The sequence below is a fragment of the Solea solea genome, chromosome 13 (genome assembly GCF_958295425.1).
Source record: "Solea solea chromosome 13, fSolSol10.1, whole genome shotgun sequence".
NCBI classification, from domain to species: domain Eukaryota; kingdom Metazoa; phylum Chordata; class Actinopteri; order Pleuronectiformes; family Soleidae; genus Solea; species Solea solea.
The window spans coordinates 8,164,417-8,179,181 of record NC_081146.1 but is presented as its reverse complement, the minus strand read 5'-3'; the positions used below and the strand labels follow the sequence as shown (position 1 = coordinate 8,179,181).

Genomic DNA, 14,765 nt, shown 5'->3' with positions numbered 1-14,765 from the left:
ATGTGGCGCATATGCGATGGTCACAATCAGAACCACTTCATAACAACATGCCTCGACAGTAACAAACATGTCATCAGAAGAGATCATAAACCATGAAATAGGAGCATTAGCTCTATTATCCAGGAAATTGCCTTTCTGGCTTCACGAGAGGCTCAACATTACAGCCTATATAAATGGAAATGCATTTACAGCTAATTTGGATGTGGACTTCTAAATTTAAAACACACAAAAAAACATCACAAATCACTCCTCTCACTCTGCATTCGGCCCAAGTCGCGCGTTTAGTGAAAATAAATACAGTACTTTAAGCCTTATGTACTGGCAACGGTGCTTCAGGGTCTATTAATACCAGGGAGTGTGTTGGGCATCGGAGTCTTATCAGACTGGCCATAGATAAAAACGCAGCTCAATATTCCACAAGGTTACTCACATTACAATGGCCTCGTACACCACAAGGTCATTCCAAGTCCCCGTGGTCTCCTTATCTCCGTTCCCCTGTGGATTACACTGATGTGTGTGTTCCGCGAATAAAGTTGTGTTTGTTTATTTGTCACTGTCGGCGGTGAAATCATGACTCGTTGTGTTTTAATGCAATCATATTTATTTATGTCTAGCCACGTAAAAAAAAAGAAAAGAAAAGAAAAAAGAAAAAGAGGCTCAGATTGCAGATGGCTCTTCACAGAAGAAGCTACATTCTTCACTAAAATGTGAACGCGGAACACACACACACACACACACACACACACACAGTAAATGATTGTAAAATTCTACATGACTGAAATTATTCTAAACATTGGTCTGTAATCACCCGTTTGGGAAAAAATGATCTAAAAACGACGACATGATTGACTGATTTTAAAAAAAACAAAAAAAACAAAAAACATTAAGTGCCAACAATGTAGTTTAAAAAAAAAAAGAATAAACTATACAATTAACCTATAGAGCTTCTGACCTCAAGTCCCTCGATTATCGTAAGGCATTAACTATATAACTTTATAAATATATAAACTTATTTTCATAGAAATACACACATTTAACTCCGATCGGGGTTTGATTCGTTTTGACATTTTCATTAAAAATGTGTTTGGCAAAAAAAAATTAAAAAGAAGTTAATTCCACCATCAGCTCCTTTAACTTGGGTGAACTACATTTGGGCAGAAAACAAACAAGTAAACACACATTGTTTTTTTTGTTTTTTTTAAATCGTCGCATTTAAATATCAAACCAGTTCTCACTAAAGCCCTGGATTATACAGTTCATGTATCTCATTGTGCAGAATATATTAGCTACACAGTTAAAATGATAATGAACAACAAAAATAAAGCATATCTGCACACCTGACACAGAAAGCCTCAGCCTCAGCCATCATCAGTGTGTTCAGTCAAGAGCGACGTGCACGTTTTTGTTCACAGGCAGAGAAGAAGACGTCCGATCAGTGAGGTGAAAACACGCCATGCAAGGCGAAACACCAGAATATCTAGTGTCCAGTTTGTGTGTTGGACGTCCAACCCAGTCCACGTCCAGTTAAACCAGTTTAATCCCAGCAGGGGGCGCAGCAGCCTTGCCTGACTCTGCCAGAATCCCCCATTTCCTCCCAAAATACTAATTTTTTCAAGAAACTAATTAGTACGAATACATTTATTATTCTAAAACGCAGATCGTGCAGTTAGGAAACGAGCGAGTCTGGGTTTGTGTCTGCTCGTGTACAGCATGGCAGAAAAAAAAACAAAAAAACAAAACTAAAGTCACCAGCTCACTGATTGACCTCTGACCTGAGCCACTCAGTGCAGTAGTGTGTGTTTGTTTGGCCAAATGTTCAGATGAAGCCCGTTTCTGGAAAAGCAAAGCGGGCGCGGTAGTGTTTGTCATGTAGCATCGTCTGAGTGTAGACTGCATCGCGTACTTGATCAACTGAGTTCAGCGCTTACGAAGAACGTGAGCAGTCACCGATGAGGACAAATGAGGACGAACGAGGGCGAATGAGGACGTCAGGCCGTCAGCAGGAGAAGGCTGATGAGGAGGAGCTGGAGCAGGAGAAGAGGAGCAGTCCTCAGTGAGACAGCTCCACTTTCAGGTGCAGTATCTGGAAAGCGAGAGGAGAGCAAAACTTGCATGAAAATGTACATGTTTGCATCATATATACTGTACTGTAAAGCACACTGGACCAGTCAGCAGGCTCTTCTTATATACAGCACTGTGCAAAACGTCCTGAGGCAACACGTCCAAGCTTTGTTGGTTTTATATATGTATAAATATATTTATACATAAAAATAGTATTTATACATATATATATATATATACATACACACATATAGACATATATACATATATATATTCATATAAAGCATGTGTATGTAATGCTGGTGTAATAGCCCTCTTTTCACAGCATGTCCAACGTAGGACAAACACAGGTTTTTCACAACATTAATGAGGTTCCAGCCCAGTTGTAAGTGAGCCAGGCTCATGCCATTGTTCACATTTGAAATACTTGACACTTTAACCTGAAGAACCACCGAAAACAAACATTTCCTGTATTTTCTGTCCGTGTTTTCCGATAAAGTGACAAAGAGACATTCTTCTAGTGTATGGTCATTAAAGCACTGCTACAACACATGTAATGGTGGCCTCAGAGCCAGTACATCAGCTGATGTCAGAGGAACATGTTACAAATGCTACAAATAAAGTGATGATTTATAATTGTTAGTTAACTTAACAGCAACAGTCTGTAAAAGGCACTTTGTTTCTTTAAGTTTGGATGGAAAGTGGTCCGGCCTTCACAGAATCCTGACCTCACTTCCATCCAAGATGCCAACTATGTTCAGGACCTTTGTTTCCTAACATCAGGAACTCAAGAGTGCTAAATTCCTAAAATGTTCACTGTATAGCATTAACACAGCAACACATCTTTAAGAGTCACGTTTCAGTGTCCACTTCATTAGTTTAGGATTGTATTTTCCTTTTCATGTGTTATGATTATGCCTTGTTTTATTTCATTCTTATTAATTCATACCTGTTCTTCTTTATAAAGTATATTATCCTGCTCTTGTATATAAGTGCACGAGAACATGATAGAAAGAGACACACACACACTGTATACACAGGATGATAAGAGGAATAAAGTACATTTAAAACGCAGCACCTTACCTTGTACTTGTTTTGAACCCTCTGACGCTGTAATAAGAGAGAGGAGATTTAGATAAAGTTGAGGCAAAGAAACAAGTTGCTGAGGAGTCATTTCTGCATGCTTAACTTTCTCAATAATACTGCTTTGTGGAACAAAAGGAGCGAGAAACAGACAAATGACCAGGGGAAGGTATTTACAATTACTCAAAGCCTAACGCCATGAAAAATGAGTACTGACTGGCTGTGCAATCCTAAATATGTCCCCTATGCAAATTCTCTTAAAGGTCGGATAAAAAAAGAGCTTGTGAAGCATGGCAACAGGAAAATACAGTGTTATGTAAATGAGCCGGTAGAAAAGAATGATCGAGATTATAAAGAGAGGATACAGGAAATGAAACCCAAAAGGGGGGAAAACACAAGTAAATTCAAAATGACAGAGCGAAACCAAGAAGTGGACAGAAGATGAAAGAAAGAGCGGTCGAGACTCGAGTGAGAAAGTGCAGCGGGAGAAAAAAAGGAAAAAGAGGAAAAAAGAAGATGGTTGGGAAGATTGAAACAAGGTCAGACAGAGAGAGAAAGGAGGGAGAGAAAGAGAGACGGGATGGGGGTGTTTGTGTCTGAGCGTCACATTCTCAGCAGGGAGTGGACTAAAAGCAAATAATGGATGGAAGGATGGAGGGATGGAGGAGAGGGAGAGAGTGTGGGGGGGGGGGGGGAGAAAGGAAAAGTACAAGAATGCAGGTGTAGTGAGACTAAAGACCGGAAAAGCTTAAAACCCTCAGAAGAAAGAGCCGCCGTGTAACACCAGCGAGCGAGGACGGGGTCAGGAAACAGGGATGAGGCTGCACAATCGCAGCTGCTGTTATTAAATCAATCTACAGCCTTGAGTCCAACTCTGACACGGCAACCCTGAAGCCTCACACACACACACACACAGACACACAGACACACACACACACACACACACAAACAAGACTGACTGAGATTACGAGGGAAGAAATGAGACGCTGCAAACTACACGTGTTCCACTACGGTCACAACGCTGTAATGTGTGTCTTCTTGTACCTACAGGTCCCTGCAGCAACACGTCGCTCCCACAGACATGAGCCTCACAATTACTCCCAGGTTTTCAACAGCTAACGACCATCCCGGGGGTTAACGAAGCATTACATCTCATGCTGGGTCTGGGCCTCTCTCTGTGTCTGTGTGTGTGTGTTTGTAGCGGAAAAAATCGAAATCAAAGCAAACAAAAAAAAAAGAAGAATACTCTGTTAAATAGCGCTAAATATCATGGTAATGATAAATTAACATTACGTAAAATGGCATATTTTAATGCAATTCAAGAAACAATCTATTCATAATTAACAGTTTTGAGTTGATATGATAGAAGCATACAAATATGTGCAATTCATATATATTTTGGATTTCAGCACACATTTAAAAATAAATCCACAAAAATGTCACGCTTATGGGAATTTTTTTTCACATGCAAAAAGCTGATTTTTTTTAAATGACAAATATGTTTTTAATATAATTTAATGTCAGGATATCTGAACAGTACACGTGTAGTTAGCACGAGTGTAAAAAAACCACACTGCAGTTCCCAAACGGAAAAAAATGCCTTGTGTTTACTCTCCTGTGTGTGATATGTGTGTTGTGATCGGGCTCTAATCACATCATTGTGCAAAAAGGGAACTCTGAGGACACGCATTTGTGTCAACGTCTTAATTTTGGTCATGGCGAGCACCGCCACAAAATGGCGCCTGTGGTGGCGTGACTGCAAGAGCAGTGCCTTCACTGCACTGCAGTCAGAAACATGCAGCCTGTGTAACTGTACATGCACTCTGGCTACGAGACTGTGCGCGCGCACGTGTGTGTGTGTGTGTGTGTGTGCGTCTCCAGTCAGCAGAACACCCCACTGCAGAGATAGACACTGTTTCACCATCCCACCTCTCCTCTGCTGCCGCCATTTTACACATACGAGAGCTAAAGCTAAACAATCCTGACCGTTAACACTTATTTAAAAGTGAAAACAAAAAAAAAAAGGATCGACATTTACAAAAAAGGCAGGACGAAAATGCTAATCGACAGCAGAGGTGACAAAAGTTGGGGTTTTTTTTCGCGTCGAGTTCGGGATTCGAGAGATTGGCTGAGAAAAGAGTGCGTTTAAGTGTGTGTGTGTGTGTGTGTTTGTCCTTATGTATCGAGTTCAGAGGATACAAAAGGTATTCGGGCAAGAGTTGGGGGGAGTGAGGGGGTGAAGCAGGGCAGCCACGTGAGAAATTTCTTTAAAAATAAGAGAAAAATGGAAACGAAAGTGGGGGAAAATTGTGAAGCTCTGCAAACTGAAATAAGTGCAATGGACTATTCACAGCGGGAGGAACGACAGCAAAAAAAGGAGAGAGAGATGGAGAGAAAAGGGGAATCAATTAGAGAGAGGAGAGTTGGTCTGTAATGGTTTCTCGCAGTAGGACGGCCGAGAGAGATAAAGACAGAGTGACAAGGAGAACAGGGTGAGATAAACAACGGGAGGAGTTTTAGGCAGAAAATGCAACGGGGGGAAAAAAAAAGGAAAAGGGGAAAAGGTAAGTGTGTGAGAGCCGAAGCGAGCAGGTCAAAGACGCAGTAGAGGGCTGCAGGGTGCCAAAGACTTCACATGACACCATTCACAGCCTTGTGTTCTGATGCAACACAGGCTCAAGCACCTTTCAGCAAAGCCCCATTTCTGGCATGATTCATGACAGCGATGAGTTCAAATAACCATCACATCCCCGCTCACATCACTGCACCCCAAAACATCACCAAAAAGACCAAAGTTACTTTGCAGTACTTTGCAGTAAAAATAGAGAAAATCAAGGTCTGTGTTCTTATCAGTGAATGCCTAACACTAACCTTCACCTCACCATCATTCAAATCTTAACCCTTTAACACTTAAGCCTTTTTTGTGCTTATTTTAAACCAGAAAATGTGCTGTGAGTACGTGCTTCTGCCCATTTTTTCCAGAATAACTTTCAATATCTAGCAGTTATTTACAATTTACTGCATGTTAAAATAGTGTATTAACAATTTAACACTAAGAAGAACACTGTAGGGTGTAAAGTATGAGATTTGAACAGTATAAAATCCAAAAAATATTTAAAATAACATTTGTTTGAGTTTTTGTGAAACTATGTGCATGCGTTTTTCCAACTCTCTCCTCTCTGGTGACAAAGACACTGATTCACCGGCTTCCTGCAAGAGCGTGAGTGAAATTACCGTAATAACCAAATGTTGGCGTTGACACGAAACTTCTCAGCTTTCAGAAACTGCCGCAATTTTTGCGATAGCACAGACCGTCGCGTAACTACGGTAATTCAGTGTCGTCTGCGATACGCTCAGACTTTGACCAGATTTTGGTTCTAGCTCATTAGGACCAGGCTTTGGTCCCCATGAGAACTACTGGTCCTGAATAAAAATCTGTGTTTATACCATGAAAAATGAGTCCACACACACACACACACACACACACACAGACACACACAGGATGTCATTAGGAGGGTCCTGCGTCACTGCGTCTGTCCTGGCTGCTCTGTTGTGTTCTTGGGTTAAATTAAGACGATAAACACACACATTCACACACAGGAGAGGTGAATGTGTGTGTCCTTGTAGCAATGACAGTGTACCTGACGGACCCTGTTCACTGTCACCACTCTGTCCTTCAAACTACTGTGTGTGTGTGTGTGTGTGTGTGTGTGTAGCCACTGATTAATTCAAACACCCACAACAGGACATCCCCACATGCAACTACCTTTTTAATCACAAAGGCGGCTTTCTGTGAGAAAATAACACACAAAAAACAAAGTTTGGGCAGAGAAGAAAGCGAGGGAGGTGTAAGGTTTGAAGTTTAGATAAGAGACGAGGTGTAGCTAAAGGAAGAGAGACACTCTTTCTTTATTTCTTTCTCTCTCTCTCTCTCTCTCTGAGAGTATGGAGGCATGGAGCACCCTGCTGCTATGTTACCTGTCAGATAAAAGACAACCTGAGCAAGAGGGAACCAGGTGTTACCACGGGGAACAACACAACAGCAGCTGTGGGAAAGTGCCACTAATGGACAGTTAAAGACAAACTTTTTCACAAAAAACACTTGATTTTCATATATATATATATATATACATACATATATATATATATATATATATATACATATATATATATACGTATATATATATACATATATATATACATATATACATATATATATATATATATATATATATATATACATATACATATATATATTATGTCTCTATGCTAATGCAAATAAATACAACAAAAATACATCACTCAGTTCAACGCACAGTATGTCATCTGTTGCAATCGGGGCTCTCTCAATGAAAACAGTAACAAAAGAGCTGGTTTGATGATGTTGGGGAATCAGCATGGGCTCATGGGAATTTTTGTCTTGTTGACTAATTTGTTTTTTTTTGTTTTTTTCTTCAAGCATGTGTTTGTGTGTGCTTTACGGGGAGAACGTCGTCAGCAGAACAGCGATGAGTGGTCGTGATCCATTAGTGACAAATAAACACATTAAAAACCCTAAATCACAGAGGTGTTTGACAGGAGGTTTGAGACGGTGACGCAGATGACGTCATTAAAAGAGTCAGAAATACAGATTTCTGTGGAGTGGAGGGAAGGATGGAGGGAAACTATGTGTGTTGGTAACATTTTGGCTACTGAACAAGAGTTTTAAGATATTTTAATGCAGAAATATTAAGAGTCGAGACAATTACTCGATGAAGATTAAAGATTTCTGATTTTTCAGCTTCTTAAATGTGAATATTTTCTGGTTTCTTTGCTCCACATAACAAAGAAATCATTCAAACTGAATCATATTGGCTCTCAATCTGACATTTCAAAACATCATTCGACATTTTATCGATCGGTTTCCTCAATTAATAGAGAAAATAACCGACGGCCCTAGAAATATTACATGTTGTATCTTCAAAAAAGGTGCAAGAGACTCCAGCAATTTATCTCTCGACAGAACGATGGATAGAGAGAGAAAGATAGAGAGAGACCCGCCAACTCTCCTTCATCTCCACCTCTCTCATTCATCTCATTCCCTCTCCTCTCTGCAGCCACGTGTTCTCTCGTCCCAGTGAACTCGCTGCACAGCGTGTGCGTGACAGAGATGGAGCACAGAAAACAGGGACAGGAGAGTTGGGGAACAACTGTAAAACAGACGTGGCCATGCAACAAAGTGGTAGAAAAAGGGGAAGGTGAGAAGGGGAGGGGGGGGGAGAGTCAAAGTGGGGGTGCGAGAAAGTGCCATGGATGGCACCTAGATTAGTTTTGCTCCAGTAGCGAAAGATCATAAAAATGAGGAAGGGAGGTTAGAGCCGAGGAGACAGAGAGAAGGGGAGGATTAGTGCCACTCCAGGAATGACAAGAGGAGAGAAAAAGAGGACAGGAGACTGGAGTAGGAGGGAGACAAGGAAAGACAAGAAAAGGGAGAACCCCAAATTTAGTTGGGATTAGTTTTGGTTAAAGGACAGGATGAGAGGGAGAGAAGAAAGACGGAAAATAAGAAAGGGACACAGACGATGGAAGGACTGCATGTGAAACTTTGTAGGTAAAAGTCATTTAAATGTAAAGCGTTTTAACTTTAAAGTCAAGTGTGTGTGTGTGTGTGTGTGTGTGTGTGTACAAAATCCAGATGATTTCAAATATTTTGATCAGATAAGCTGACGTGGGAATACCGTCAGAAGGTCAAGACAACATTAGCGTTTTCTCGCAGCACAACTGTCTGTGGTGTTTCTAATTAATGACAGCAGGATAATTAACATAGTAAAAAAAGTCGTCAGCTGTCACTGTGGTAATAACGGAGCAAATGACTCCGCGTCTCAGACTGCACAGAACGCTGATGGCATTTAAGAACTCACTGGAGATGGATTGGACTTTTCCCTTCATTCCAGTTTTTAATATTTTTTCCTTTACGCCAAATTGACTCAGATTTAATCAAGGTGGCAGGACTGGGAATTATCTGCAAAATGACATATAGGAAGCTGGTAATTACTTCTCACACGCACATGGAGAGAAGCCACCATCTTTTTTTTTTGCCACCAAACGATGTGTTAGTTCAGGTTGGGACAGCACAACAAGCACCCCGCAGATTGCACCGGTATGGGAACTGGGACAGACGTCTCACAAATGTGCACACACATAACTGTACACACACACACACACACACACTTTTGACAAATTAAGCCGCCAGAGGACACACGCAAAGAACCATAGACCCGTGCATACACGTCGAAATACACACACAGACACACACACACAGTACAGGGATTCCCACAGTGACTGGGCAACATTCCCAACCGGAACAGGCAGCTCACTGGACTGGAAGACTAACGTTACTCCAGGCGGGCTCTGGATTAGATCAACTCTGGGAATTTCACACTGAGATAGAGTGATGGAGGGTGGGAGAATGAGAAAGACAAGCGGGTAAAAAAAAAAAAAAAAAAAGAGAGCGAGAGAGAGAGAAAATGGCGGTAGAGGTGGCAGGAGCAGAGAGGTGTCCTTTAGAAGGTGAGTAACACTTGAAACTTTAGTGTGTAACCTTTCAATATGATCAAATGTCTGTTACATTCAAATCATCGGCAAACGACTGCGCGCCAATCGGCTCCACGCGACTCTCTCTAGGTGTGTCGCTATCGTCCGTGAGCCTCAGCACGACACGGTTATTCTGCGTTTCCATGAGCCATAGTACCTGGTACCTTCTTCAGTACCCGCTCTGGTGAGGTTCCAAGCGAGCTGAGCTGATACAGGAAGAGTCATGAGCGCGATGTCTGACACAATGATCAAAACGAACAACGGTGAACTGTAGATCAGTTAAAAAGACTAAATCTCCAACAATTACCAGGGAAATGTCTAAAATCTCATCAATTCAAAGAGTCCGGCGAGCCGTATCACAAACCCTGCCGCTGTATTTAGTATATCTTTTTAATTAACTGATTCTAATGATTAAATTACACTGAAAACAACTGCTTTACAAGTCAATAGTCACTCGTTCATGTGGAAACACAAGTGGAACATACATTTCAGTAAGTCCGTCATTGTTTTACACCTGGGGGGAGGAGGGATGAAAACTTGGTGTATTAGTAAAAGACAATAGAGAATAAAAAATCATGTGACCGAAACTTTCCTCCAACTTCCAACTGCAGTAGTGGAAAAATAACAGAAACAGCAACAAATCGGGAAAAAGCTAAACACAACATACACACAACATGCTCCCGGGGTCAGGTCTGATAGTATTGTTGACAGAGCACATTTTCACATAAAAGAACACAGCATACTAATAACGTTATATTGTTTCTGTTCACAAAGACCAAATCACCAAAGGTCACACAGTGCAGCTTTAAAAACCCTCAACGTGATTAGGTTAGAATGGAGTTTATATTCCAAAGTTAATGATAGACGGAATCAGAGCGTCGGCATAAGAGAGAAAGATAGAAGGAGACAGAAAGAGAGGATGAACATGGTGCTGCTGTACTGAGCTGACATCACAGTCTCTTGGTGTGCAGAGGGGAGGCATAAAAGCAGGACGAGATGAAAAGGAGGAGTGGACTCACTGGGCTCACAGCACACGGTGACGCGCAGCTTCATACATGGCAGAGGAGGGCCTTCATCTGAGGGCAGAGCTAGAAGGAACAAGAAGAGAGATGTGTAAATAACGAGGCAATAAATAATCAACACATAAAAACGTCACATCAGAGATATTCGCTGGTTATGGACCAAACACTTCCATCAGATCGACTCTCTGAAAACTCCCCTGCTACTCCAAGAATTTCGATAAGTCAGTGCCTCATGATACCGGGATAAAGAATAACACACTCTTCCCTGCATCACAGAGACAACCACATATCACACTTATCTACGCAACTAAATAAAAACTATAAAACACAACAATTGAGCGTGCGGCGGTAAGAGAAGGCAACAGCTTCGGTATCAATTGTGATCACGGCTCACATGGGAAAACAGGCAAAACATCCACTATATTAGCTGTCAGGTTAGCATTGCTTTCACAGAACAAATGTGTCTGGAAAGTGCAGTTAAAGGCCTTTATATTTGAATAATTCACACACAGCTGCTAACTCAACGGGGAGCAGAGCGCACAAGCCGAGTCTAAGATGCCCGACAGTCTGTCTCGCTCTGTGTCTATAATTTCAACAGATATGCTACGGCACCTAATAACAGAAGGACTATAACTAGCGTTAGTCAATATCTGCGGTATCTGTCACACACAGGCACAGATGGAACACGGACGTCCAGGGTATGAGGATTCACGCAAAATGTCTAAATGTGCAATTTGATTTAGTTTAGTTGAATATTCTCTGTGTCTGATAACTGCACAACTGTCCAATGGGTCGTTTGTGACGGGCACCAGTGTGTGCAGTGCCGACTTTGGAGGTTTGGACATGCAAAATGGTAAATAACCTGACACATTAGATGCACTCAGACTGTTGAGCATTTTAAATTAAATTAAAAAAACACAGGTTTACTTTGCCTCCCTTTGTTTTTGTGTGTTTGGTTTGTTATATGTTCTTATGCGTTCTATTTTGACTGATTTTATGTTATTTGATGTCATACTGTACAGCACTTTTTTTTAAAAATGTGCTCTATAAATACATTTGAGTTGAATTGAGTTGATGACCACTCAAAGCTGCTTTAACACTACAGCGTTTGCCATTCACTCACATGTTTTTTTCTTATCACTCGTCTTCATCGCCATCAGGAGCAACGTGGGGTTAAGTGTCTTGCCCAAGGACACATGTACAGTAGGCATGTAGATTAGCGGAGCCGGGAATAGAGCCCCACAACCTTCAAGCTGAAGGACAACTTGCTCTACCGCTGAGCTACTGTCGCCGATTGGAGACCTGATAGAGTGTAACCACAACATTAAAAAGCAGCAGTGTGTAGGATTGAATGGTGCATAAAGCACAGTGGACATGGAAGAGGAACCAGTGTGGAACGTACACTGAGTGACACAGGGAACACATATTAGGAGTCGTCCATCGGATTTGAAGGTTTTGGCGTATCGTCCGTTCACAGATTGGTGTTCCGCAGACCGGAGCTGTAACAAGTGATTGTTTGACTTACGGTTCCTTCTCTATCATTTTGCACCACTCTGGTCACTCTCTTCTGACCACTGACATCAACAAGGCTGTTTTAGCCAGAGAACTGCAGCACACTGGACATTTTCCCTTCTTTTCAGACCAGTCTCTGTAAACACTCGAGATGGTTTAGTGTGAGAAGTTTCTGAAATACTCAGACCAGCGTCTGTCTGCCCACCAACAACCATGCCAGTTTCAACGTGATAGAAACGATCCTTCTCTCTTATTCTCACGCTGTCCACTTGTGACCTAAATGCAGCCATGCCACTGGCTGAGATGATCATTATCAATATAAATCAATGAAATCATCATTTTTAAATACTGCATTCAATTTCTGTTGATAGATCCTGCTTTTTCTTAAACACAGAACATTTTAACGTCTCTGCAATTCAACGTAAGGATGAGAACTTTCTCGACATGTATGTATGAACATCTTAATTTGCATACAGCATCTAAATATAGATTTTGCATTTAAGAAAACGCCACACAAACACGTGCGCGCAGAGACACGTCGCAGCAGAAATACAGGGAATTAAAAATTGATTGAAACACCCAGAAACTTAATCACTCCCTCATTCAGTCATTCATTCACGACTCACTGTATCATCGACAACTGGTGGTTTACGGGCACAGTGAGCAGTAAATTGAGATTTCAAACACTCTGGCGATAAATCACTGTTATTTTCCATCATTGTTGACAGGTGTAATGTCACTGGAGTCTGCACGACATGTACGAAGCGTTTCTTTTTGTGCCGCTGATGCATCTGTGAGGTCACACTGTTGTGGATTTAATCAGAAGTGACCATCACAACACATGGCTCTCTTCCTATTTTATGAGAAATACTGAAAAGTTATAAACATAGTCGATTCTTTATAGTCTTGGTGTTTAATACACACTTTGTGGTGTTTTCCTACTTGGACTTTATTACAGTTTCTTGTCTTAAATGAATAAAGCTGTAGTCCAAGTTCAGTGAGGAAAAACTACTCCGTTGCAAACTTGGATCATAGTCTTATTCTCATACGTCCTTTGTTTGATCTCCTCTCAAGCATGCAAACTAGATTTACAAAAATCCGCCCAAGGATTTTGTGTTTACGCCGATGACGGCCTTGATGGCTGAAACGCGACATGCCGTTAGTGCCGATCTGATTCAAAAGCCATGAAATATTAACTTAAGGCTTTTTAACAGAGCCTTAAATCTTTTTCAACTCGTCCAACATTTGTTTTTGATCCCAAAACTAAGGAAAACCAGAGGGACAATATACACCACGCCCGTTTAAAGCTGCAGTGCGTTGTTGTTGTTGTTGTTGATATTGTTGTTGTGAATATTCTGCCTGTGTTAAGTCTTCATGAACAGACACGGTGAAACATTATTTACGTGCGGTGTTTTCCGTCTAATCCAGCTGTGCATGTCACGTGACTCGGTTTCTATGAACCGCCATGTTGGCAGCCTGGGAGATGGGACCGGGGCTGGATCCAACCTGTCTGAGACAGATACATCATAAAACCTGACAGACTGAATATATCTGATCCTTACAGTGCTCCTGGCGTGCTTTTTACGAGTTTGGAAAGAGTGGGAGACGACGTGCAGTATCCTGACATCTCCGACTTCCTGATCAACTTCCCTTCATCTTACTCCAGCGAGTCACTGGAAGTTTAACAGAGCCTGGAGGGAAACAAATGGACGCAATCTGGCTCTGTGACAAATATTCACCACTGGCGTTGTGTGGAGACGACGGGCTTAAGTGTCTCTGAACTCATTTGACAATAGTCTGAGTGTAACATACATTTAAAAAGTTAAAAAGTTTAAAGACATGATTCTATTTTCATATTGATCTGTGTTTTTCTTTTCTCTGTGCCACTGCTATAACCCGTTAAACGGGGTTCATGTTCTGAGCAGCTGACTATCAGAGGACATCAAGGTGTTTCCTGTTTGTGGGGATCGAGACATGGAGAACCAGTGGGTGTTGGTCAGCATCCTGGGCAGTGGGTCACAGAGGCAGAGACAGTGGGTCGTCAGTGTCATGGTCTGTGGGAGCTGGAGAGAGGAGCTGAGCCCAGCTCAGACTGAGCCAACTAATGCCATTAGTGTTTCTAATACTATTGTTCTGTTCAACCCGGGCTAATGCCATTATACTGTCTCCAGTGCTGCAGGCCCATTCAACACAAACCCCAGAGCCAGACATTTGGACCAACTTTACGCCTTATCTTTGATGTGGACAAAACACACACAATCGCTGTGAACCTGATGCGGCCCAGCCACGGGGGGCCAGAGCCATTGTTGCTCTTCTGTGAACTGGTCTGAACAACCACAATAGCCCAGTGAGTGCATGTGTACATACATACATGTGTGTGTGTGTGTGGAGCCGCTCTCTCATGCCCTCACAATGCTCCATTGTCCTTTGGACCGCAACAGTAATTTATGTAAAGATTCTTTCTCTCCCTCAGTCTCATCCATCCCTTTTCCCCCGTTGCTTTTGTTGATCTCC

General features: G+C 41.8%; 1 protein-coding gene across 1 annotated transcript in view; it reads right to left on the bottom strand.

Annotated features, from left to right (window-relative positions):
- Nucleotides 1–160: 160 nt before the first annotated feature.
- si:dkey-246i14.3 (ephrin A4) overlaps nt 161–14,765 on the bottom strand; it is a 39,079-nt gene continuing 24,474 nt past the window's right edge. Inside the window, exons 3-5 of the mRNA XM_058648651.1 lie at nt 10,737–10,805; nt 3,145–3,171; nt 161–2,083 (exon numbers count right to left, since the gene is read on the bottom strand). Coding sequence (XP_058504634.1) covers nt 1,989–2,083; nt 3,145–3,171; nt 10,737–10,805 — 191 coding nt within the window. The 3' untranslated portion in view covers nt 161–1,988. The remainder of the gene's footprint in view (nt 2,084–3,144; nt 3,172–10,736; nt 10,806–14,765) is intronic.